The sequence below is a fragment of the Artemia franciscana genome, chromosome 19 (assembly GCF_032884065.1).
Source record: "Artemia franciscana chromosome 19, ASM3288406v1, whole genome shotgun sequence".
In the NCBI taxonomy this organism is placed as follows: Eukaryota; Metazoa; Arthropoda; class Branchiopoda; order Anostraca; family Artemiidae; genus Artemia; species Artemia franciscana.
The window spans coordinates 27,519,949-27,546,498 of record NC_088881.1 but is presented as its reverse complement, the minus strand read 5'-3'; the positions used below and the strand labels follow the sequence as shown (position 1 = coordinate 27,546,498).

Here is a 26,550-nt window from a genome sequence, read left to right as displayed (position 1 = left end):
GTTTTTCACTGGGCAGTTTTTTTTCAAAATGTATTTTTTTACTTGTGGTTACTATGAGCTGTGGCTTGCTCTTTACTAGGTCACAGCTACTACTGAAACCACAATAAGAAGTGCTTAAACTAGAACTTTTGAAATTTTTGAGTTGGAGGAGAGGATAGAAGTCAAAAACATCTTCCCATTGCATAATTTGTCTTCTAATGTCAATTCTGATGTATTTCCATTCTATCTCACAGCACCTTAGAAAAATTAAAAAAGTTTCTAAACTAGAATTTTAGAAGTTTTTGAGTTGGGGGAGAAGAGGAAAATCAAAAACCTCTTCCAATGATATAATTTGTCCTGTAAAGTTGGTTCTGGTGTTTTTAATGGTCCATTTCTCTGTGCTTTACAAAAGTTTAAAAAGCATCTAAACTAGAATATTATAAATTTTTGAGTTGGGGGAGAGGGGAAAGTCAAAAACATCTTCCTATGACATAATTTGTCCTCTAAAATTGTTTCTGGTGTTTTTCATGGTCTATCTCTCAGCGCCTTAGGAAAGTTCAAGAAGTATCTAAACTAGAATTTTGGAAAGTTTTGAGTTGGGGGAGAAGGGGAAAGTCAAAAACATCTTTCCCTGACATTATATGTCCTCTAAAATTGATTCTGATGTTTTTAATGGCCTATCTCTCAGTGCTTTAGAAAAGTTCAAAAAAATCTAAACTAGAATTTAGGAAATTTTTGAGTTGGGGGAGAAGGGGAAATTCAAAAACTTTGTTCTCTGACATTATATGTCCTCTAAAGTTGATTCTAATGGTCTATAATATATCTTTTTAATTTGATGCTGAACTTTTAGTTTTTCTACCTCTAAGCGCTTTAGATGTATGTAAAAGTAGTTAACTAGAATTTTGGAAATTTCAAGATTGGAAAGGGGGTTCAAAACGTTTTTCCCATTACACAACTCTTCCCTTTAGGCAATTCATGCTCTAAACTATTCTCCCCTTTTCTAAATTCTTCTCTTGAGATAATTATTTCCTGAATGTTCCTTTATTTCAAGATTCTAATTTGCTATTGGGCTGGGGGGGGGGCAACTCCTCCTCCCAGACCTTGGTTTTTCCCCAGGCCCCATTTTGCCCCCTCCCTCCCCAGCTGAAATTTATTTTCTTTCAAATAAGCCTGTATAATTCAAGCCTCAACAGAATCAGATCAGTTTTTTGTACAAACTTATCTTTATAGTACTATAAAGTACCTCTTAGTGGGAGGAAATATCCATGGAAGGAATTTTGTGGGAAAAGGTAATTTTCCATGGAAGAAGAGCCAATTTTCCCAACATTATTTAAAAAAAGATCAGAAATTAAATAAGAAAAAAAAACATTACAATAAAAACAATAAAACAAGTTTTTTTGAGCAAACTAAACTTGAAACTAAAGAGCAACATTAAAAGTTAAAACAAACAGAAATTATTATGTATGTAAGGGGGTTCCCCCTCCTCAGTACCTCACTCTTTACACTAAAGTTTGACTTTTTTAATAATTCTTCAAAGGCAACAGCAGAAACACAAAGGGCTGCTTAATTTGAATGAGAAGCACCGTAGTAGCTAAAGGGGCATAGAGTGAGGTAGAAAGAGAGAGAGAGAGAGAATCAGAGAGCAGTTTAATAAACTACTTTTGTAGCTCTTGGCTAATTTACAGTTGCAAAAACATTAAAAACAAAAATTATGTGCTGTTAAACATAGACCTATAAAAAGGCACAGATGAATTATAGTATTGGTTTGTCCATGCGTGTATAGGAATCAGTTTGGACTTCTATCCGGTTCTGCTGTCAGGCGGGCTGTCTCAAGGTAAGATGTCTTGATAGCTGGGTCTAAAAGCAATGCTTTTCCAAATCTCATGATGAGATCACACAATCTTTGTTCTAGGCATTGAATGTTTATTATCATGAGTGCTTCTTGGAAAGGAATATCTCTAGAGCCCAGGATAATCCTAACTGCCCTTTTTTGCACTGACTCTAGGTTGTACATCAGGTGAGTAGTGTGTAGTACTGAAGGGCCCCACACAGGACAGGCATACTCCAAGATTGGTTGCACATAACAAAGATATGCACAGAGGAGATTTTTGACATCGTAACCAAAGCAACACATTTTGGACAGTGTTTGAAGGGAAGCATTACCTTTCCTAATTACACTGTCAGCATGTGCAGCAAAAGAAAAGTCTATGGAGAAAATGACACCAAGTATCTTCACTTCTGACACAACAGGAAATGGGACTTTAGGTGGGGTAAAGTCTCTTTTTAGGGGACAAAGCTGAAGAATTCTTTACTTTTCTTTGAAAAACTTCCCTTGTGGAAAAAGTTTTAAAATTAATTACATTCAAATAGGCAATGGTCATTTGTTTCTTTTTTTATATTGTAATGTTTGCCAAGAAGGGTTGAGGGAATTGAGCCCCTTGAATTCGAGAATTGATACAAAAACGCTTGAAAATTTAGCCCATTCGAGCCTGAACAGATTCTATGGTATATTTCAAATAGATGCTTGTTGTGGAAGGGAGACAGATTTGGTTTATTCATATTTAACTGTACCTCTGATAATTTCCAACAATATATGTCTGTAATGGGGATTGGTCTCCCACTTGGCTAGTGAATCTTTAGGGAATTTTTTTGTGCAATTTCATCAGCCTGATGATTACCTGTTATACCTGAGTGGCTTGGAACATACTGAAGGCATGTTTTTATGCCTCTTGAAGCAAGAGTATTAATAACATTAATTATTAGTCTGTATCCATTCTTATATTGAGAAGCTGAGAAGAGCAGTTCTAGGTTTGACAAAGAGTCAGAATAAACTATAGTATTTTGCATATTAGGCATCAGAGGATGATCATTCATAATGTGATCTAATGCCATGATTATAGTATTTTCCTCTACATACATTATAGATACATTAGCATACAGTCTGGTTAAATTATAGCAGTTGATATAACTGACTTACCAATAAAGTAAACATACCACTTGATGCCTTTTTCATGTTCTTTACGAATATAATAATTGCTTCAACTGGAAATTCAAGTTTTTAGCACTTTTTAACCTAACCCAAACTAACCTTATTAAAAATAATTTTACCACTGAGAAAACATAGCATTATTTTGTGGAAAACGAGTGATAAGTCATACTTTAATTGAAAATTCGTCATTTTTAAGAGCTCAAAAAGTGCTTAAATTTGAATTTACAGTAGAACCGATTATTATATTCGTAAAGAGCATGAAAAAAGGCATTGAGTGGTATGTTTACTTCATTGGTAAGTCAGTTATATGAACTGCTATAATTTTACCTACAGTCTCTCACCCATAGCAATATTGGGGGATGGGAGAAAAGCTCCACATGCCACCTTCTGGTTTATTTTGGAACCATCTAGAAAAATTGGGAAATGGTTTTAACATGTAACTGCATTAAATTCAGAAATTTTTTCTGGATGAAAGCAATGGGGTTAAGTTCTTTAGTCCACTTTGATAGATTAGTGTTTATTATGAGAATTGGCCAACTCTAATGGGGGGGGGGGAAGCAGTTGTAATGGACTTTGTAGCCATTGGAAGTTTTTTTAGGGTTTTGGCAAACCCATTTACAATGACTCTATACATGGATGGATTTCTTAATCAGTTATACAGGGTATGTGAGCTATTGGCTTCGATTTTCGACAGGTAGTTTATTAGAACAAATCTTCATCTTTTATTTATTGTTGATAATCCACTTTTTGTAGATTATTAGTAATATCTAAGAGTTCTTTTGGGCAATGAAAATCAAAATTGTTTTCTATTTCCTGACAAATTTTTTTATTTGATTTTACAATTGTTTTGGCAGTTTTGGATTTAAATTGTTGAATTTTGTTTTGCAATATGGAGAAGCAGTTTTATGTATATGTTTTCTCATGTGTCTACGCCCCAAGCTGTTTTTAGGCATTTTACCTTGCTTAAATAGATCACACTTAATGGCAAGGGCCTGAATTACTACTATTGGGCTGGAGGGGAGGGGTATGTGGTAACCAAGTTTGAGATGTATGTGATTTTAATGACTTTGGAAAGACTTACTTCAGCCTTTGTTTAAACAAAGCAGCAATTAACTAGCTATAGTTGTCATAATGACACTGCAAAACATTAGTATATATTCAATTGGAATTGTATTAGAATTGCAACTGATATACTTATATTATTAAAGGAAACTTTGAACATGATTTGTTTTACTTCAAGAATAAAAATTGATATTAAAGTTGCCATAAGAATTGTAAAATATTTCTCAGTTCGGATTTTTGAAAAGGTCAAGGAGCTAGCAACTTGCTGCCCTGCAACTTAATTAACTATGTATTAATTAATTATTTAAACTTAATCAATTTAATTAATTTATTTAATTAATAAACTTAATTAATTATGTATATATATATATATATATATATATATATATATATATATATATATATATATATATATATATACATATATAGTTTTTAAGAGGAAGATGATGGAATTTTGAATTAGTACTCTGTGGAACAGGAAAATTTAAAAATGCTTCTTCTAAAAATGTACATGTTGCCCCTTATGATTGTTAACTATACATCATATAGCCAACTCCAAAAAATCAGGTTCATTTGACCACTTTCATCTAGTTGTTCTACCACTTCTCTTAACAAACAAAAAGTTAGGTTCACCTTGAAGAGAGTATGAATTAACAACTGTAAAGTATAGAGCATAATGTCAGTTGAAAGGAACATGAGAGAAAAATTCACCTTGTTTTTTTTTTTTTTTTTTTTTATAGATGAAAGCCAAGAAAATCCAACTTTGGATGAAAAAGACAGAGATAAATTGCGAGTGAAGATGGCATCAATGTCAAGCCTAAGGATTGCAGAACTAAAATTTGGGATGTCAAGCCAAATCCTGGACTTAGTTACTGCTTCTGGGTTAGTTAGTTAGTTAGTTACTGGTCTTAGTTAGTTACTGATCCTGGACATAGTTACTGCTTCTGGGTAAATACTCCTGTCTTGTTCCTTTCATAAATAACATGATACTGGTGTAATCAATTTTACTTCCCAAACTACGTCTATATAGGTATTAAATTAAAAATAAACTTTTTCTACAAAACAAGTTTTTCAAAGAAAATGAAAGAGCTCCATTAAGTAAAAATTGAGCAGAAATAAAGTCAAATAATCTTCCAAGCGTGAAACTACCACAAATTTCTATCAATAAAGAAATGAAATTCAAAACGAACGGAAATTACGATAAATAGCCAAGTCAAACTCAAAACAAGCAAAAATTAGCATGCATAGGGTCAATAGCCCCAAGACCAGAACGTAATTTACGGCTTTACTGAAAAAAAAGAGAAAAAGCAAATGAGCATGTATTGTCAGTTTAATTGACATATACTGATATTTATTCCTTAATGTTTTGATAATTTTTATCTATGAAAGTAGAAAAGTGAAAACATTTAAAACGTATTTTGTTTTTTTCTGTTCTGGTCTTGAGAAAGCATGGGGGTTATTGACCCTATGCATTTAAATTTTTGCTTGTTTTGAGTTTGACTTGGCTATTTATTGTAATTTCTGCTCGTTTTGAGTTTCATTTATTTACTGATAGTGGTTTGTGGTAGTTTTACGCTTTTAAAATTATTTGACTTTATTTCTGCTTATTTTTGTTTTCTTTTAAATTAAATTTGTTTTCTTTTTCTATTGACATAGTCTTTTTCAAGGGAAAAAAATATTTATCTTTTAAGTTTTTTCTATAAGAATCCATAGTTTGGGTTGCTATTTGTATGCGGAAGAAACTTTTTCAATATTTTATTAATCCTGACACAAACTATATTTTTAATTTAATTTTATAACTCTTGAAGTTAACCTGAAAAACAAAAACAAATGAAGAACTTGAACAAATGGCCATCTTAAAATTTCTACCAGATGATAGAAATTTTGAAATTCTGAGAGCTGTGGGGGGGGGGCTATTGGCATCTATGATAGTTCTTACAAATTTTGATTTTGGATTCATATTGAAACCAATATCATAAATAGTGCAACGCAGTGACGTAGTTTCGCAATTATTTGTATCATTTGTATGTCCCTTCCTCATTCCAAAAGGTAGACTTTTATGACTTGAATCCACCAGTTCTTTTCAGTGTGATGTTATAAGTGTGGTCAAAGCATATTTTTTTTACACTTTCTAGGGCGGGAGGGGGAATTGAAGTGGACAGAATCTGCCTCTTTAAAGTTTCATTGCTCATTACGCAGGTACAAAAACTGTATTTTTCATTTATTTTCACTCCATTTTATATAGTTTCAATACGCAAAGGATTACTATTTCTTTATAAGAAAATATATTTTTATGTTAGCTTCTTTTCTTGTCTTTTTACTCTGTACGAGCTACTTTTTTGGGCAAAATTCTCTTCTTCTCTTCTCTGGCAGTTCTCTGGCTGTCCTGGCAGTTCTGGCTCTTCTCTGGCAGCAGCCTTGGCCTTTTGTCCTTGGCTTAAAATAGTCAGTCTTCAATACTTACATGGCACCCTCAAAAGTTGCTATCACCTTTACATAATAATATCTTTATCATAGGCAGTGCAGTAGCGCTGCGGGCATAATGTTTTGTTTATTTATATTTTTTGGGGGGAGGGGGGGTGTTTTTATACCAGGGCACTTTGTATCGCAGGAGTTGTCGTAGAAGCTCCGAAAAGAGCTCATTCGATTGGAAATTGAAAGGACGGGTGCCCTTTTTAATAGTTGAAAGTGATTGGAGGGCAACTAACCCCCCTATCACGCCCATCATATCCCCAATCCCATCCAATCAAAATTTTTAGACAGCAATTTTGTTCAACGTAGTTGAAAAGTCCGGAAATCATTTCTTTAAGGATGATACCCCCCCCCCAGTCCACAGGGCAAGGGTTGTAAGCTATGCCCTGGGGATATTTAAGGTTTATATAGATAGGGTGACCGTATAAACTTCGGAGGGGGTTTATTAGATTTAAAATCAAAAGCTCTAATACCCTTTTTAAGATTCAGACTGACAGGAGGGTCGATACCCTCCTATCATCCTCACCTCGTATTTTCCCAAAATGCATCTAATAGAAATTTTTGCGATGGCCATTTGTCGTCGTAGAAACTTCTAAAAAGCTCATTCGATTGGAAATTGAAGGGGCTAATGTTTTATTAGTCAAAAGTGATTAGACGACAACTAACCTCCTTCCCATGCCCACTATTTCCCCAAACACGTCCAATCAGAACTTTGAAATAGCCTTTTTGTTTGGCGTAGTTAAAAGGTCCGGAAATTATGCCTTTGGGGTTGACAACCCCCCACATCCCTCAGGGCAAGGATTGTAAGTTATGCCTTGGGGATATATTACATTTTTATTTAAGGGCGGTCGTATAAACTCAGGAGGGGGCTCATGAGATTGGTAATCAGAGGGTCTGGTACACTTTCTATGGTTCAAATTGATCAGAGGGTGGACAGCTTCCCCTCCCCCACACCTCATATCTTCCTGAAATGCATTTGATAGAAATTTGAGATGACCATTTGTTGTCTTAGAACCTTTTAAAAAGGCTCATTCGATTGAAAATTGAAGGGGATTGTGCCTCTTCCAATTGTCGAAAGTAATTAAGAGGGCAATTAACCCCCCTCCCACGCCCACCATTTCCCCTTACACATAAATCAAAATTTTGAGATTGTCATTTGGTTCAACCTCTGTTAAAATTACAGGAAATTATGTCCTTGACGACCAACCTCCCCCCCCCCAAGCCCTCAGAGCAAGGTTTGTAATTTGTGCCTTGGGGGCATTTAAGGCTTATATAGAAAGGATAGCCGTATAAACTTCGGAGGGGGCTCATTGGATTGGTAATCAGAAATTCTAGTGACATCTTTAAGATTTAAAGTGATCGGAGGGTGGATAACTCCCCATCCCTCACCTCGTATTTTCCCAAAATACATCTGATAGAAATTTTGAGATGGCCATTTTTTAACCATTTTGAGATGGCTATTGTGGACCTTAGAAACTTCTAAAAAGGCTCATTTAATTGGAAATTGAAGGGGCTAGTGTCATTTTTAATAGTCAAAAGTGACTAGAGGGCAAATAACTTCGCTGCCACGCCCACTATTTCCCAAACACATCCAATCAAAATTTTGAGAAAGCTATTTTTTTCAGCGTAGTTAAAAAGTCCGTAAATTATGTCTGTGAGGATGGCAATCCCCGCCCCCACAGCTCTTAGGGAAAGGGTTGTAAGTTATGCCCTGGAGGCATATAAGGTTTAATAGAAAGGATTATCGTATATACTTCAAAGGGGAATCATTGGATTGGTAATCAGAATTTCTAGTGCCCTTTTTCAAAACCAAATGATCAGAGGGCATTGGATTTGAAATTGGAAGTTATTATGCCCTTTTTAAGAGTCAAAATGATTTAAGAGCAACCAACCCTCCTCCCTCCACGCTCATCGTTTCATTACATTTCCAATCAAAGTTGGAGACAGCAATTTTGTTCATTGTAGTTGAAGGGTTCTTAAATTATTTGTTTGAGGAAGACACACACCCCCTGGGGGCTTGCCCTGGGTCATATAAGGTTGTTATAGAAAGTGTGGTCATATATGCTTTGGAGCGGACTCATTAGATTAATGATATGAAGTTCTAGTGTCCTTTTTAAGAGTCAAAGTGATCAGAGTGCAGCAACCCCCCCCCCCCCTCCCTCTTACACACAAATATACACTCACACATGTCATGTTCTCGCAAGATGAATCAAATAGACCTTTTGGGGTTGGTAAAACCACCAGAGCCTGAGGGTTATGCCCCTGGGGCATTTAAGGTCCTTATGAAAGGGATGGTTGTATAAACTTTAGGGGTTGCTCATTTGGTTGAAATCAGAATTTATAGCTCTTTTTAAATATCTGAGGAAACGTTAAGGGAAAATTTGATCTAAAACAGAACATTCTATGTGTATACAGATTTCTGATACGACCGTATCAGCAATATTCTTGGATAGAATCCATATATAGAAGCCTGCCGCGTGCGATACTGGGGCCTACGGGGACCGGTGGCAAAGCTGCCGGGACCCAGCACTGTCTGTGATTGGAACACAAGGGACAATGAGAATCCATATATAGAAGCCTGCCGCGTGCCATGCTGGGGCTTTCGGGGACCGGTGGCAAAGCCGGCGGTGCCCAGCACTGTCTGTGGTTGGAATACAAGGGAGAATGAGAATCCATTTATAGAAGCCTGCCGCGTGCCTTACCTGGGCCCGGCGGCGAAGCCCCCAGGACCCAGCACTGTCTGAGGTTAGAACACAAGAGACAATGAAAATCCATATATTGAAGTCTGCCGCGTGACATGCTGGGGCCTGCGGGGACCGGTGGCAAACCCGCCGGAACCCAGCACTGCCTGTGGTTGGAACACAAGGGACAATGAGAATCCATATATAGAAGCCTGCCGCGTGCCATGCTGGGGTCCACGGGGACCGGTGGCAAAGCCGCCGGGACCCAGCACTGTCTGTGGTTGGAACACAAGGGACAATGAGAATCCATATATAGAAGCCTACCGTGTGCCATGATGAAGCCCGGTGGCGAAGCCGCCGGGACCCAGCAATGTTTGCGGTTAGAACACAAGGGACAATGAGAATCCATAAATAGAAGCTTGTCGCGTGCCATGCTGGGGCCCGCGGGTTCTGTGGTTGGAAGACAAGGGACAATGAGAATCCATATATAGAAGCCTGCCGCCGGCCATACTTGGGCCCGCGGGGACCGGTGGCAAAGCCGCCGGACCCAGCACTGTCTGTGGTTGGAACACAAGGGAGAAAGAGAACCCATTTATACGATACGAGATTGAAATAATTGGTACGGATCCGTTCTCTTTGAGGGAGCTGGGGGTTGTTAATTTGGAAAAATCGGAAAAATTGAGGTATTTTTAACTTCAAAACTGGTGACCGGATCTTAATGAAATTTGATATTTAGAAGGAACTCATGTCCCAGAGCTCTTATTTCAAATCTCGACGAGATCTGTTGACATTGGGGGTAGTTAGAGGAGAAACTGGAAATTTTGGAAAATGCTTATAAATGTCGTAGATACGTGATTGACGTAACCGGACTGGATCCGCTCTTTTTGGTGGAGCTAGGTGGTTGGGTTCAGTGCTTTGGCAAGTTAGGTGCTTCTGGACGTGCTAGAACGATTGAAATGGGTAGGCGTGTCAGGGAGCTGCACAAATTGACTTGATAAAGTCGTTTTTCCCCGATTCGACCATCTAAGGGGCTGAAGGGAGAGGAAAAATTTGAAAAATTGAGGTATTTTTAACTTACGAGTGGGTGATCAAATCTTAATGAATTTTAATATTTAGAAGGACCTCGTGACTCAGAGCTCTTATTTTAAATCCCGACCGGCATTAAGCCTCTGATTTTCCTTTTGAAGCAATCTATTGATTATTAGAATTTTGATGCTCATACCATATGAGCTCTTGGTTCTTGGCTCTTCCGACCTCGTCATAAGTGCCATATGAGCTCTTAGCTCTTGTTTTATTAGAAAAATGTTTCTGTAGACAACTTTTTTTACTGAATTGAATTTCAATAGAGACAATATTTCTGTCGAAAAACCAGCCTATTTTCATGCCTCCAGTAAATTTTATATACATTATACACGCTGTTTGAGACTATATTTTAAATGATATAAGAAATATACGTTTGTGTTTTATATAAATATACATATATATATATATATATATATATATATATATATATATATATATATATATATATATATATATATATATATATATATATATATATATATATATATATATATATATATATATATATATATATATATATATATATATATATATATATATATATATATATTAGCTGGGCCCAGTGGCTTCGCCGCCGGGCCCCAGCATGGGACGCGGCAGGCTTCTATATATTGATTCTCATTGTCCCTTGTGTTCTAACCGCAGACAGTGCTGGAGTCGCCGGGCCCAAGCATGGTACGTGGCAGGCTTCTATATATGGATTCTCACTGTCCCTTGTGTTCTAACCGCCGACAGTGCTGGGTCCCGGTGGTTTTGCCACCGGTCCCCGCCGGCCCTAGCATGGCACGTGGCAGGCTTCTATCCTGTGTTGTAAATATTGTCCCTTGTGTTCTAACCTCAGACAGTGCTGGGTCCTGGCAGCTTCGCCACTGGGACCAAATAAGGCACGCGGTAGGCTTCTATAAATGGATTCTCTTTCTCCCTTGTGTTCCAACCACAGACAGTGCTGGGTTCCGGCGGCTTTGCCACCGGTCCCCGCGGGCCCCAGCATGGCACGCGGCAGGCTTCTATATATGGATTCTCATTGTCCCTTGTGTTCCAACCACAGAACCCGCGGGCCCCAGCATGGCACGCGACAAACTTCTATGTATGGATTCTCATTGTCCCTTGCGTTCTAACCGCAAATAGTGCTGGGTCCCAGCGGCTTCGCCACCGGGCCTCATCATGGCACGCAGTAGGCTTCTATATATGGATTCTCATTGTCCCTTGTGTTCCAACCACAGACAGTGCTGGGTCCCGGCGGCTTTGCCACCGGTCCCCGTGGGCCCCAGCATGGCACGTGGCAGGCTTCTATATATGTATTCTCATTGTCCCTTGTGTTCCAACCACAGACAGCTCTGGGTCCCGGCGGGTTCGCCACCGGTCCCCGCGGGCCGCAGCTTGTCACGAGGCGGGCTTCTATATATGCATTTTCATTGTCCCTTGTGTTCTAACCTCAGACAGTGCTGGGTCCTGGCGGCTTCGCCGCCCGGCCCAAGTAAGGCACGTGGCAGGCTCTATCATTCTCCCTTGTGTTCCAACCACAGACAGTGCTGGGTCCCGGCGGCTTTGCCACCGGTCCCCGAGGGCCCCAGCATGACACGCGGCAGGCGTCTATATACGGATTCTATTGTACCTTGTGTTCCAACCACAGACAGTACTGGGTCCTGGCGGCGGCTTTGCCACCGGTCCCCGTGGGGCCCCAGTATTGCACGTGGTTGGCTTTTACATATGGATTCTCATTATCCCTTGTGTTCTAACCGCAGACAGTGCTAGACCCAGCTATTATATATATATATATATATATATATATATATATATATATATATATATATATATATATATATATATATATATATACATATATATATATATATATATATATATATATATATAAGTCGTTACGAGCCATATTAGTTACGCGCCATTGTAGTTGTGTCCCTGTGTTCCACCTGTGAATATAGATAAAAGAGAAAAGATTTCTCTTTTCGTTATAGATATATATATATGTTTTTAACTACGTAAAACTTGCGAATATACAACATTCTTCGCTGTCCCATTGTCTGTGCATATAAATAGATTGTCAGGCTTACCGGCTCTTGAACATGCAACATAAAATTGTCCATGGGAAAAACAATCCGTATTCAGATCTATACCTCATTATTCTAATGATTGCCCTTGAGCTTTGTTGATGGTGATTGCTAATCGAACATTCCCTGTGTCCCGGTCGTCATTTGTGTCCCAGTGTCCCAGTCTGTAATTTCTCTTTGAGCGTCCCAGTCTGTAATTTCTCTTTGAGCGTCCCTTTCGTCATTTATATTCCCTGTGTCCCGGTTGTCATTTGTGTCCCGGTGTCCCGGTCTGTAATTTACCTTTGAGTGTCCCGGTCGTCATTTATATCTCCCGGTCGTTATTTGTGTCCCAGTGTCCCAGTCTGTAATTTCTCTTTGAGTGTCCCGGTCGTGATTTATATTCCCTGTGTCCCGGCTTTTAGTTTTCTTTTTTTCCTTTATTTTTTAGTTTTTTCCTTTTTTTAGTTTTTTTTTCTTTTTCAGATTTTAGTTTTTTAGTTTTTTTATTAGTTTTTAGTTTTTTTTTTTTTAGTTTTTTTTGTAGTTTTTACCTTTTTTTTAGTTTTTTTTCTTTTTTAGTTTTTAGTTTTTTACCTTTTTTTGTTTTTTTAGTTTTTTAGCTTTTTTAGTTTTTTTAGTATTTTCTTTTTAGTTTTTTTTGTATTTTTTACCTTTTTTAGTTTTTTTCTTCTTTTGTATTAATGCTAAAGCCAAGGTTCAAACCTGGAGCCTCTCGGACCTAGAACCTAAAACATAACGCTTTACCAGCTCAGCTACTTCGGCTTGAATACATTCGTTTTGAGCAGCTTCCTCGGGTGTTGCCATTGTAGGTTCTTCAGTCATTTTACAATTAGAAATTTCTCTTTCAACGATCTTCTTACAATTAAAAATTTGTCTCTGAACGATATTCTTAAATACCTGTGTCCTGGTCGTCATTTATATTCCCTGTGTCCCGGTCGTCATTTGTGTCCCGGTATCCCAGTCTGTAATTTCTATTTGAGTGTTCCGGTCGTCATTTATATTCCCTCTGTCCCGGTCGTCATTTGCGTCCCGGTCTGTAATTTCTCTTTGAGTGTTTTATATATATATATATATATATGTATATATATATATATATATATATATATATATATATATATGTACATATACATATATATATATATATATATATATATATATATATATATATATATATCTATCTATCTATATACATAAAAATAAGTTGTCTGTCAGGTGACGTCATGTTTCTGTGTCGACTGACGTCATGAAGTTAGTTGTCGTCATTTTTGCTATGACGGTGACGTCATTAAAGATATTTAAGACATATATGTTCACGTAGAAATCTATTAATGTTTAAGTTGTCTGTCAGGTGACGTCATGTTTCTGTGTCGACTGACGTCATGAAGTTAGTTGTCGTCATTTTTGCTATGACGGTGACGTCATTAAAGATATTTAAGACATATATGTTCACGTAGAAATCTATTAATGTTTAAGTTTAAAATGACTGATGAACTTACAATGGCAAAAGCCGATGAAGATGCTCAAAGAGTCTATGCCAAAAAACTTGCTGCTGATAGAGAAAGTCAGAAAAGTAAGCGTGCCGAGGAATCAAAAGAACAGCAAGGAAACAGGCTTGAGGCTAAAGAACGCAAAACCGCGCAGTTAGATGAAGATCCACCTGGACAGCGAGAGTCAAAACATATCAAAACTGAAAATGATAGCGATGATGATTGGGTTTGGGATTTTGACTTGGATAAGGTCATCAATGCCTACCAGATTTTAGTTAAAAAAACAAAGGTTCGGCGATATGTATTTCATAGTGAAGCTGAAAAATAAAGAAGAAAAAGAAAACTGAAAAAAGAAAAACTGTAAAAAACTAAAAAATACTAAAAAGAAAAAAACACTCAAAGAGAAATTACAGACCGGGACACAAATGACGACCGGGACAGAGGGAATATAAATAACAACCGGGACACTCAAAGAGAAATTACAGACTGGGATACCGGGACACAAATGACGACCGGGACACAGGGAATATAAATGACGACCAGGACACAAAGCAAACTTTCGCATGCAAACCGATTAGGGTTCGCGTAGCGCAGGTGCCGATCTCCTGATTCTCAGCCCTCGGCCGGGGTGCAATGCGTGGTTGGGGGCAAGCCATCCGACGCTTTCCCGTGCTTTTCCCTAGATTTCTCTAGGTACCCATTTGAAGCTGGGTGGACTTTTGGCTTGTCTTACGGGGAAACGCCACTAACCCTCGTCCTAAACCAAACGGTCGGCACCACCGAGATTCGAACCAGCGACCCTTCGCTCGTGAGTTCGGCGCGTTAACCACTCGGCCTCGGACGGACAAATACACAGGTATTTAAGAATATCGTTCAAAGACAAATTTTTAATTGTAAGAAGACCGTTGAAAGAGAAATTTCTAATTGTAAAATGACTGAAGAACCTACAATGGCAACACCCGAGGAAGCTGCTGCTTGCCTGAAAAATTCTAATTTATGGGCACACGTAAAAATATTAAAATTAACTACAAATATGCGTGTCCGATTGCAAAACGATGACTCTGGTCAAACATTTTCAGATCAATTGCTGGCAATTGGAAACGGAAAGCTCCCAGTAGACTCAATTTCAGGACGTATACAACTACCTGCTGATTTCTGTAATTTAGTGACGTCCAAAAATGAATTGATTGAAAAAGTATTTCCGAATATTCTAAAAAATTATAAAAATAATAAATGGCTAAGTGAAAGAGCGATTCTCGCACCCAAAAATATAGACGTCCACGAAATCAACAATATTGTTTTGACCAAGATTCGAGACCAGGCAGTCCTTTACAAGTCAGTCGACACAGTTTTGGAACCAAATGAAGCGGTTAATTATCCATCTGAATTTTTAAATTCCATAGATCTTTCAGGGTTTCCACCACACGTGCTACAACTAAAAATAGGCGTACCAATAATACTTTTAAGAAATATAAACCCACCAAAGCTTTGCAATGGCACTCGACTTGCCGTAAAAAAAACAATGGAAAACCTAATAGAGGCCACAATCTTGACAGGGCCTTTTGAGGGTGAGGCTGTTCTTATTCCTCGCATTCCCATGATTCCAACGGATCTGCTTTTTTAATTTAAAAGATTGCAATTCCCAATTCGATTAGTATTTGCAATCACCATTAACAAAGCTCAAGGTCAAACATTAGAAAAATGTGGTATAGATCTTAATACTGATTGTTTTTCCCATGGACAATTGTACGTTGCATGTTCGAGGGTCGGTAAACCTGACAATGTATTTATATGCAGCGACAATTGGACAGCGAAGAATGTTGTATATTCGCAAGTTTTACGCAGTTAATTTGTATTGTATCTATCTATCTATCTATCTATATAAAAACGAGTTGTGTGGATGCATGTTTGTTTGTTTGTAAAAAGAGCGTTTGCATATGACGTCATTATTAGTACATACGGCTTTGTATATGCACAGACAATGGGAAAGCCAAGAATGTTGTTTATTCGCAATTTTTACGTAGTTTGAAACACATATATAAATCTATCTATATTCACAGGTGGGACACAGGGACACAACTACAATGGCGCATAACTAATATGGCGCGTAACGACTTACGCGCGCGGGGGGGCATGGGGGGGCGCGAAGCGCCCCACCAACTAGGTGTTGGGGTGGCGCGAAACGCCACCCCAACAGCTAATATATATATATATATATATATATATATATATATATATATATATATATATATATATATATATATATATATATATATATATATATATATATATATATATAAATATGGCTCCTGGCCCCGGTACTCGGCACGCGGCAGGCATTTTCATTGTCGCTTGTCTTCTAACCGCATACAATTTGTTGTCTTCTCATGCGATACGGTCCTGAAGGGCTAAATTTTATTTATCTCTTTCTCTCCTGGATTCATGTATGATTTAATTTCAGGGTAAATCCTAGTAATATCAACGACCTAAGCTCTCATGTGCGAGGAGCAGAGATTCTCAACGATGAAGATATGCAAAGGCAAAATGAAGCACGGCTAGAAATTGAAGTAATAAAGAAATGCAATTTAGCAAAAACTGAATTGAAAGACGTCCTTCATGATACTCCAAAGGATTCATCTTGTATGGCAACAGATGTTGAACGAAAGTAAGACTTTTCTTTTATTCTTCATCTTCGGCAAAATTATTTGCCGTGTTTTTGCCCAGAGTGCATTAGAAAACCCAGTGATATGACCTAGTATTAGAAAACGTACTGTATTTTGTAGGTATGTCTGTTAAAAAGTTCTTTAAAACACACTCGTTGTTCTCTTTATTATTTCATAAACTGTATTATAAAAAATTGGTGTTTGGTATATCTCATGAAGCGGAATATAAAATTACTAATTGTAATTAGTCAGATGATTAAAAGTAACTGGACTATGAAAATTCTGAAAACGTAACTTGAACTCTGAAATGGAAAGACCTGTCTAACTAAAAGCTTCTTACTTTAAGTCAAGAGATATGAAGTAAAATTTAATAAATTTGTCTGATAAGTCTCACAAACTATACATGAAAATTCTCGAAAATACAAGAACCCAAAAACATCCAAAAATACCTCTTGTGTTTGAACTCTGAAAGGGAAAGACCTGCCTAACTAAGAGCTTCTTGCTTTAACTTTTTTAGTTAAAGCAAAAAGTAACTGGACTATGAAAATTCTGAAAACGTAACTTGAACTCTGAAATGGAAAGACCTGTCTAACTAAAAGCTTCTTACTTTAAGTCAAGAGATATGAAGTAAAATTTAATAAATTTGTCTGATAAGTCTCACAAACTATACATGAAAATTCTCGAAAATACAAGAACCCAAAAACATCCAAAAATACCTCTTGTGTTTGAACTCTGAAATGGAAAGACCTGCCTAACTAAGAGCTTCTTGCTTTAACTCAAGAGGTATGAAATAAAATTTAATAATTTTATCTGATAAGCCTCACTAACTATGCTTGACAATTCTACAAATGCAAGAGCCCAAAACATCCCAAAAAATACCTCTTGGGGTTGAACTCTGAAACGGAAAGACCTGCCTAACTAAGAGCTTCTTGCTTAAACTCAAGAGGTATGAAGTAAAATTTAATGATTTCATATGATAAGCCTCACTAACTATGCTTGACAATTCTCCAAAATCCAAGACCCTAAAAACATCCCCAAAAAATACCTCTTGAGGTTGAACTCTGAAATGGAAAGACCTGCCTAACTAAGAGCTTCTTGCTTTAACTCAAGAGGTATAAAGTAAAATTTAATAATTTCATCTGATAAGCCTCATTACCTATGCTTGACAATTCTCCAAAATGCAAGACCCCAAAACATCCCCAAAAAATACCTCTTGGGTTTGAACTCTGAAACGGAACAACCTGCCTAACTAGGAGCTACTTAATTTAATTCAAGAGATATAAAGCTAACAATTTAATTTAATTCTGACAAACAACGTATAAAAAGCAATACATGACAATCCTCCAAAATGGAAAATCTCCCAAAAAAAAAACCTGGCGTCCATAAATTCTCAAACAGAAGTTTTCCATGAGGCACGTCATATCCAACGGCTTTGATATGATGCATACAATCACTGTCCCAGAGCCAACCAAAGAGGTGGAAGCCTCAAAGTGATTCCAAGTCATTTTTCATTGCTTCGTAGACAATGGTCCAAATTCTCATCGTGGCGGAGAAGTCAAAACGGCACCATTATTGAGTGCTAGGTGAACATGTGAAGGGTGCCAGCACACTGGGGCGTGCTGGCAAGATGAAGTTCAAAGTTGATGAAGTTCATTTTTATAGCTTATTTTTATGTTTTCATAACTAAATTGTAATTGTATTTTTTTTTTCGATGCATAGTAAACTATCTATCGAAAGCCAACACAAAACAATAGATATCTTCACTTTAATTCAGATCCCCCCCCCACAAGTTAAAAGAGCAGTTGTAACTTCTCTCATTGATCGTGCCCTGAACATTTGCTCCGATTAGTATATAAATGCAGAAATAAACTTTATCAGAGATATTCTTTTTGGGAATGGATACCCCATTCCTTTTGTCAATAAGTTCATTAACCGTAGACTAAAAAGACAATCTTGTAAAACCGAAGAAGATATTTCACAATGTGAGGCTACTGATAAGCCCTCAAATATTGTCTGTCTTCCGTATATCCTAAAAATCACAACAAAATTAAAAAATATTCGTACAAAAAATAATCTGTATATAGTTTTTACTAATAATTTTAAATCATTAATTTCTTAAATTCTGGTAAAGATAAGACCCCAGTTACTCGCCAAAGAGGGGTCTATCAAATACCTTGTGACTGTGGAAATTACTATATTGGCAGGACCCATCAGAATCTAGAAAAACGACTACAACGACTACAAAAAAGACATAGACAAGGCATTAATGTCGAATAGGTCCAACAACTCATTTAATTCTGTTTAGGTTGGCATATATTTAATAATCCCTCCCACACGATACTTTTTGAAAAATCTTCACTCATCAGTAATGATTTGGGGATGAAACACGTGTTTCGGGAATCAACCGAAATTAGTCCCAAAATAAATAATAATACTATTTTGAACAGTAACTTAGGGGAGTACTCATTAAATTCTTTATACTCAGATTTAATTAAAAATGATTTAACAAAATATTTTACTAAACCGATTTATAATAGTATTGAACCAGCTACGAAAAGGCCTTTGAGACAAGCTGCTAAAAATGCCAGGTTGGCCCTGAGAAATTGCATTTAATCACTTTGTTCTCTTTAGTTTGAATGAATTTATCATCTCACTTCATTTTTTTTTGTCAGTCCTGGTGGAACTACGTTGAAGTAAGGATGCTAGGGCTGTTTTAAAAAAGTTTAAAAAAAAACATTATTAGTTTTAATTCTCACATTTTAATATAAGTTTATTTATTTATGCAGATTGTTTTTTTCTCTTTCTCGTATTGGACATAGGGCGGAAATATTCACAGAGTTGATTCCTGAAAAGATTTTTCCTATTTTTTCTACTTTGTATTTGTTGTTAGTCTAGATAGGTATCTAGATTAGTCTAGATTATCTATAGGTATCTAGATTAGTCTAGATTGTATCTGTTGTTAGTCTAGATATCTGAATATAATTTCAATGATCTTTTGTTTACTGTACGTAATACATCTCTGGATAATTATCTATATACGGATAAATATCTATGTACAGATTTTAGTCAGCATCCGCAAGATTTTCGCTGAGAATCCTAGAGATTATGCGTATTTACGGAAGGACGAGATGGAAATACTGGTCTCCTGGTGGTTGCCGTGCATTAGTGTAGATAGGGATAAAATTACAAAGATCCTTAGTTTACTGCATGTAATACATCTCTGGATAATTATCTATATACGGATAAATATCTATGTACAGATTTTAGTCAGCATCCGCAAGATTTTCGCTGAGAATCCTAGAGATTATGCGTATTTACGGAAGGACGAGATGGAAATACTGGTCTCCTGGCGGTTGCCGTGCATTAGTGTAGATAGGGATAAAATTACAAAGATCCTTAGTTTACTGCATGTAATACATCTCTGGATAATTATCTATATACGGATAAATATCTATGTACAGATTTTAGTCAGCATCCGCAAGATTTTCGCTGAGAATCCTAGAGATTATGCGTATTTACGGAAGGACGAGATGGAAATACTGGTCTCCTGGTGGTTGCCGTGCATTAGTGTAGATAGGGATAAAATTACAAAGATCCTTAGTTTACTGCATGTAATACATCTCTGGATAATTATCTATATACGGATAAATATCTATGTACAGATTTTAGTCAGCATCCGCAAGATTTTCGCTGAGAATCCTAGAGATTATGCGTATTTACGGAAGGACGAGATGGAAATACTGGTCTCCTGGCGGTTGCCGTGCATTAGTGTAGATAGGGATAAAAATTACAAAGATAATAATAATAATAAATAATAATAATAATAAATAATAATAAATAATAATAATAAATAATAATAATAATAATAATAATAATAATAATAATAATAATAATAATAATAATAATAATAAATATAAATAATAAATAATAAATAATAAACAACAAATAAAAATACAATAATAAATAAATAATGCCATAGTATCACCGAGCTGACAGTGGAACACTACAAAATGTATCACAAAAAAAAAAATATCAAAATTTTGAACAGTGTTTTCAAAAATTTTCCAAAGTTTTCTTGATCCCTTTCGGAGTGGAGGAAAAAGAAATCGGTGACATACCACAGTTACTCCTGATTCTGGAATGTTAATCATGTATATTACAATGTATAAGATAATTAAATTAGTATATTTTTATGAAAAGAGAATTAAATCGGAAGGATAAAAGTAATCACAATTTTTCAGATCAATAATGCTATCTTATTTTCTGTAGTTTGTAAGGAGACTTGCAATTTTGTGTTTGGGGGGAGTGCGGACAACATTCTTTCTCTTTTTTCTCCAGAAATGTGTCTGGGCTATGGTTATGTTTTCTTTTTATGCGTTTCGTCGAACAGGTTCTTTCACTAGTACCTTTCACTGTATGTCAAACAGTTCGTGGTAACGAACTGTAGTAAGGAGCGTCCCCGCTCAACAGTAACCGAGACTCTAAAAAATGGAATTTTGATACGAATAGTTACATCAAAAGAATTGTATTTTAATGCTGTTTTTAAATATATAACTTTTGTCAAGTTTAGTCTTATCCATCAAAAGTTACGACCCTGAGAAAATTTGCCTTTTTTTGGAAAATAGGGGGGAAACCCCCAAATGTCATACAATCTTAACGAAAATCACACCATCGGATTCAGTGTATCAGAAAACCCTGATATAGAAGTTTCAAGCTCCTGTCTACAAAAGTGTGGAATTTTGTTTTTTCTTTGCCAGAAGACAGATCACGGATGCGTGTTTATTTGTTTTTTTGTTTCTTTTTTTCCCGAGGGTTGATCGCATCGACTCAGTGGTCCTAGGTTGTCGCGAGAGGGCTCATTGTAATGGAAATTAAAAGTTGTAGTGCCCTTTTTAAGTGACCAAAAAAATTGGAGGGTGCCTAGGCCCCTTACCACGCTCAATTTTTCCCCAAAATCACCGGATCAAAATTCTGAGATAGCCATTTTATTCACCATAGTTGAAAAACCTATTAACTATGTCTTTGGGGTCGACTTACTTCCCCACAGTCCCCTTGGGAGGGGCTGCAAGTTAGAATCTTCGACTAGTGTTTACATATAGTAATGGTTATTGGGAAGTTTACAAACGTTTTCACAGGGATTTTTTTAGTTTGGGGGGGGGGAGAAGTTGAAGGGGGTTATGTGGGAAGATCTTTCCATACAGGAGATTTTTATGGGGAAGAGAATTTCTAAAGGGGCTTAGGATTTTAGCATTATTAAAATAAATATGAAAAGTCTTTTCAACTGAAAGTAAGGAGCAGCATTAAAATTTTAAACTAACAGAAATTATTACGCATCGAGGGGTTCAGCTCCTCGTAATACCTCGCTCTTTACGCTAAAGTACTTTTAGTAATTTCAACTATTTATTCTACGGCCTTTATGATTCAGGGGTTATTCTTAAGGAATCGGGACAAAATTTAAGCTTTAGTATAAAGAGCAAGGTAATGACGAAGGAGTAAACCCCCTCATATATGTAATAAAAACATACGAATATAGAAGTTCGCTACGTAAGTCAATTCGTAAGTTACGTATATTTTTTCTAATGAAAACGTTCGTAAACAATTAAAAGTTCTAGTTGCCTTTTTAAGTAACCGAAATCGGAGGGCAATTAGGCCTCCTCCCCCGCTACTTTTTTCTCAAAATCTTCCCATTAAAACTATGAGAAAGCCATTTAGCCCAAAAAAAAAATAATATGTAAATTTATTTTTAATTATTTATGTGCGAAGAGTCAAAATCAAAACATGCATTAATTCAAAAACGTTCAGAAATTAAATAAAAAAAAAATAAGTTTTTTTTTAACTGAAAGTAAGAAGCGACATCAAGACTTGAAACGAACAGAAATTATTGCGTATATTATGGTATTGTCCCCTCCTCAACACCTTGCTCTTTACGCTAAAGTTCTTTTTATGGTTTTAAAAAGTAGAGTTGTGACAAAGAGTCAAACTTTAGCGTAAAGAGTGAGGTTTTGCAAAAAAAATTCCCACTTGTAATATAACGCTAGTATTTTTTAAATATAAAAGTATTTGAAGAAAGGATTTGGATTATTAACTTACTCGTCGGGCGTTGTTGGGTAATTAGTAATCAGATTATGGATATCAGAGTCTCGGAAGTTTTTTAAATGGGTACGATTGGAGGGTGCAAAATGGGCCTGTAGCATCTGTAGCAACCCTCCATCCCAAAATGACTCATAAGCATGGTTTACCCCTGGTCATTGACTCATGACTCTTCTGCGATCACTACGGGAATGGTCTTAAATGACTAAATTCTACTGCTTGAATATGATTCATATCACACTATGACTGTACTTATCTAAAAGATGCTATTTGCATTATCGCTAGTCACTTATTTCTAAATGACTATATTTTGCTTCTAGTGATCCCTTCTTGTGAATGGTGTTACTTTTTCAGCAAAGTTGGTATTTAAGCCTTTTGAGCTTGCTAATTACGAATATAAGGCTAATTTAGGAATTTAGAAGAATTCCTAAATCAATTCAGTTCATAATTTTCCAGTTCAATAATTCAACAATTCCCCCCTGGAAAAACTTTCCCACTTGTAATATAACGCTAGTATTTTTAAACTTAAAAGTATTTGAGAAAATGGTTTGGATTATTAACTTACTCGTCGGGTGATGTTGGGTAATTAGTATCCAGGAAATAGGAATAATTCGAACAAAAGCAACTGTCGAACGAAAGCAACTGTGTTCGAACAAAATATATTTTAGTATAATGGTACCTATGTTACACCTTATGGACATCAAAGTCTCGGAATTTTTTTAAATGGGTACGATTGGAGGGTGCAAAATGGGCCTGTAGCATCTGTAGCAACCCTCCATCCCAAAATGACTCATAAGTATGGTTTACCCCTGGTCATTGACTCATGACTGTTCTGCGATCACCACGGGAATGGTCTTAAATGACTAAATTCTACTGCTTGAATATGATTCATATCACACTATGACTGTACTTATCTAAAAGATGCTATTTGCATTATCGCTAGTCACTTATTTCTAAATGACTATATTTTGCTTCTAGTGATCCCTACTAGTGAATGGTGTTACTTTTTCAGCAAAGTTGGTATTTAAGCCTTTTGAGCTTGCTAATTACGAATATAAGGCTAATTTAGGAATTTAGAAGAATTCCTAAATCAATTCAGTTCATAATTTTCCAGTTCAATAATTCAACAATTCCCCCCTGGAAAAACTTTCCCACTTGTAATATAACGCTAGTATTTTTAAACTTAAAAGTATTTGAGAAAATGGTTTGGATTATTAACTTACTCGTCGGGTGATGTTGGGTAATTAGTATCCAGGAAATAGGAATAATTCGAACAAAAGCAACTGTCGAACGAAAGCAACTGTGTTCGAACAAAATATATTTTAGTATAATGGTACCTATGTTACACCTTATGGACATCAAAGTCTCGGAATTTTTTTAAATGGGTACGATTGGAGGGTGCAAAATGGGCCTGTAGCATCTGTAGCAACCCTCCATCCCAAAATGACTCATAAGCATGGTTTACCCCTGGTCATTGACTCATGACTGTTCTGCGATCACTACGGGAATGGTCTTAAATGACTAAATTCTACTGCTTGAATATGATTCATATCACACTATGACTGTACTTATCTAAAAGATGCTATTTGCATAATCGTTAGCCACTTATTTCTAAATGACTATATTTTGATTCTAGTGATCCCTACTTACAAATATAAGGCTAATTTAAGAATGTAAAAGAATTCCTAAATCAATAGACAGCGAATTCTTAAGTCAATTGCGGTATCACTTGGAAGGTTATATATGACCAAATTGTGTTGCTTATATATGATTAATGTTAATGATTAATTTGTTAATGTTTATGTAATGTAATGTAAATTTGTTAATGTTAATGTAATGTTAATGTAAATTTGTAATGTAAAATGTAAAATGTTAATGTAATTGTTAATGTAAAATGTAAAATGTTAATGTAAATTTGTAATGTGTTAATGTAAATAATGTAATGTTAATGTAAATTTGTTAATTTGTTAATGATTAATTAATAATGATTAATATGATTAATGTTGCATCGTGACTATGCTTTGTTAAAAGACGTTAATCCTAAGACGTTAATCCTTAAGACGTTAATGTTAAAAGACGTTAATCCTTTGTTAATCCTACAATCACTAATGATATCTATCTAAATGGTTTTTAGCAAGGTTAGTATATAAGAGTCTCTGAGCTTTTTGATAATAAATCTGAGGCAAATGTAGAAATCTAGAAGTCCTAAATGAAAAGATGCCATTTACATAGCTTGCACATGTATACACGGGTCCGAGACAGGGAAGGGGGTTCAGAATATTTTTTCAGCAGAAGAGGAAGCAAACACATGTAAAATGTGCGTTTTAAGCTACAAGTTTTCCTTGAGAGAACCAGGAATTTTTCCCATCCTATCTTGCCACGACGATTTATGGGTAAGAATCAATATAATCATTAATCAAACATTGTATCTGTTTTTCATCTTGATAAAGCGAAACATTTATAAATGTCTTTAAACATTTGATAGTATAAGTTCCTTTTTGTGTTATTGATTGTTACCATGTTTTTATAGTTTTGCAATATCCATTTATTTTATTTATTTATTTTTGTACATCTCGTTTTTAGAGAATTGGCAAGAATCAAGAAACTGAAGGCCCGTATTGCGGTCTTAGAAAACATCATGGTTCTCTTATTAAATAACACTGACAAATTAAGAAGTGATGAGAGGCTACTTCAAATTCTTGATGACATTGTGAAGGAACAATCTTGAACTGTATAATTTTAACTAATTTTATATTTCACAATATATGTCTTTTTACTATATTTTTACCCTTATTTTGAGAACAGAAGGTGGTGGTTCACCGCCCTGTGAAACAAGAAAACATTTCAAAATTATATCAAAAGAGGGAAGTTAAAAACACTCCCATTTAAATCCAGGCAAGATCAAAACTCCTAGTTGTAAGTGCCCTCCCTTCCCTGGGAAATTTATTTGGTGGCGCTCTTTTTTGGCGACGTCCTGCTCCATACAGGTTAGTGATCCTGCTTCTTTTGATATCGAAACTGAATATTTCGAAGTAAAACTATTCACTAACCCTAGGCGTGTAAAAAAATGAATATCATTCGTGATTCTAGTAGAAGCCTCTGATTATTCTAGCTTTTCAACAAAGAGTCATATCGAAAGCGACAGAGCACAAAATTTTTTTTAGAATTAATGAACAAAGAATCAAATCAAGCAAGAATACTAACCCTCAAATGGAACACGCAGAAGGCAAACTAATAATTCCGGAATTATTCAAAATATATTGTGTGTGATTCTAGCAGAAGCACAACTTGTGATTCACAATGTAAAATATTTTTTCCATTTTGATCTTGAAAATCCCCTGCCCTCTTTGAACGACCTCAAAGTCCTCTTTGAAAATATCAAGAAATCCTGTCCTAAAAAATTAAAGCCTTTTATTACCCCCTCCCCTTCCGCAGTAGCAACTATAACTCACTCCTGTTCTGTTTGGTTATGTTTGGTTGTACTGTTTGTCTTAGGTGATTGGATGGGATAGTAAGGCGAGGCCTCGTTCAAGAGTTTATCTGTCTTAATTGCTAAAGTAGGAAAATAATTGTTTTCTAATTTTTATTCACATGTTAAATGAATAGTGAGACTAAAGATTTATTTCTGAAAGATTAACTAAAAAAACTTTCAGAAAAAGAATTTTTTTGAAAAAATTGTAAAGAGCCGAAGTCCTATGATAATTAGAACTCAAGACGTACTATTAGAGTATAAATGAACCCAAAACGAACAAAAATTAAAATAAATTCGTCAAATATAAAAATAACAGATACCTGACATAAATGAATGAATAATTCTTAAAATAGATAAAAATGTAATTTAATATTCGATTCAAGCTTAAAACGAACAAAATTAATACAAACAAATGTTTGGCTACCGCCCCCTTCCCCCTCCCCTAACCGTAATAGTTCTAAGGCCTATTGTGTCAGTTGCGTTTTATTGAAAATACTATG

The 26,550-nt window shown here is 36.0% G+C and overlaps 1 protein-coding gene across 1 annotated transcript in view; it reads left to right on the top strand.

Moving 5' to 3' along the window:
* LOC136039507 (uncharacterized) overlaps positions 1 to 25,359 on the top strand; it is a 29,812-nt gene extending 4,453 nt beyond the window's left edge. Inside the window, exons 2-4 of the mRNA XM_065723296.1 lie at positions 4,771 to 4,912; positions 16,287 to 16,490; positions 25,162 to 25,359. Of these exons, the coding sequence (XP_065579368.1) occupies positions 4,771 to 4,912; positions 16,287 to 16,490; positions 25,162 to 25,306 (491 nt within the window). The 3' untranslated portion in view covers positions 25,307 to 25,359. The remainder of the gene's footprint in view (positions 1 to 4,770; positions 4,913 to 16,286; positions 16,491 to 25,161) is intronic.
* Positions 25,360 to 26,550: the final 1,191 nt, after the last annotated feature.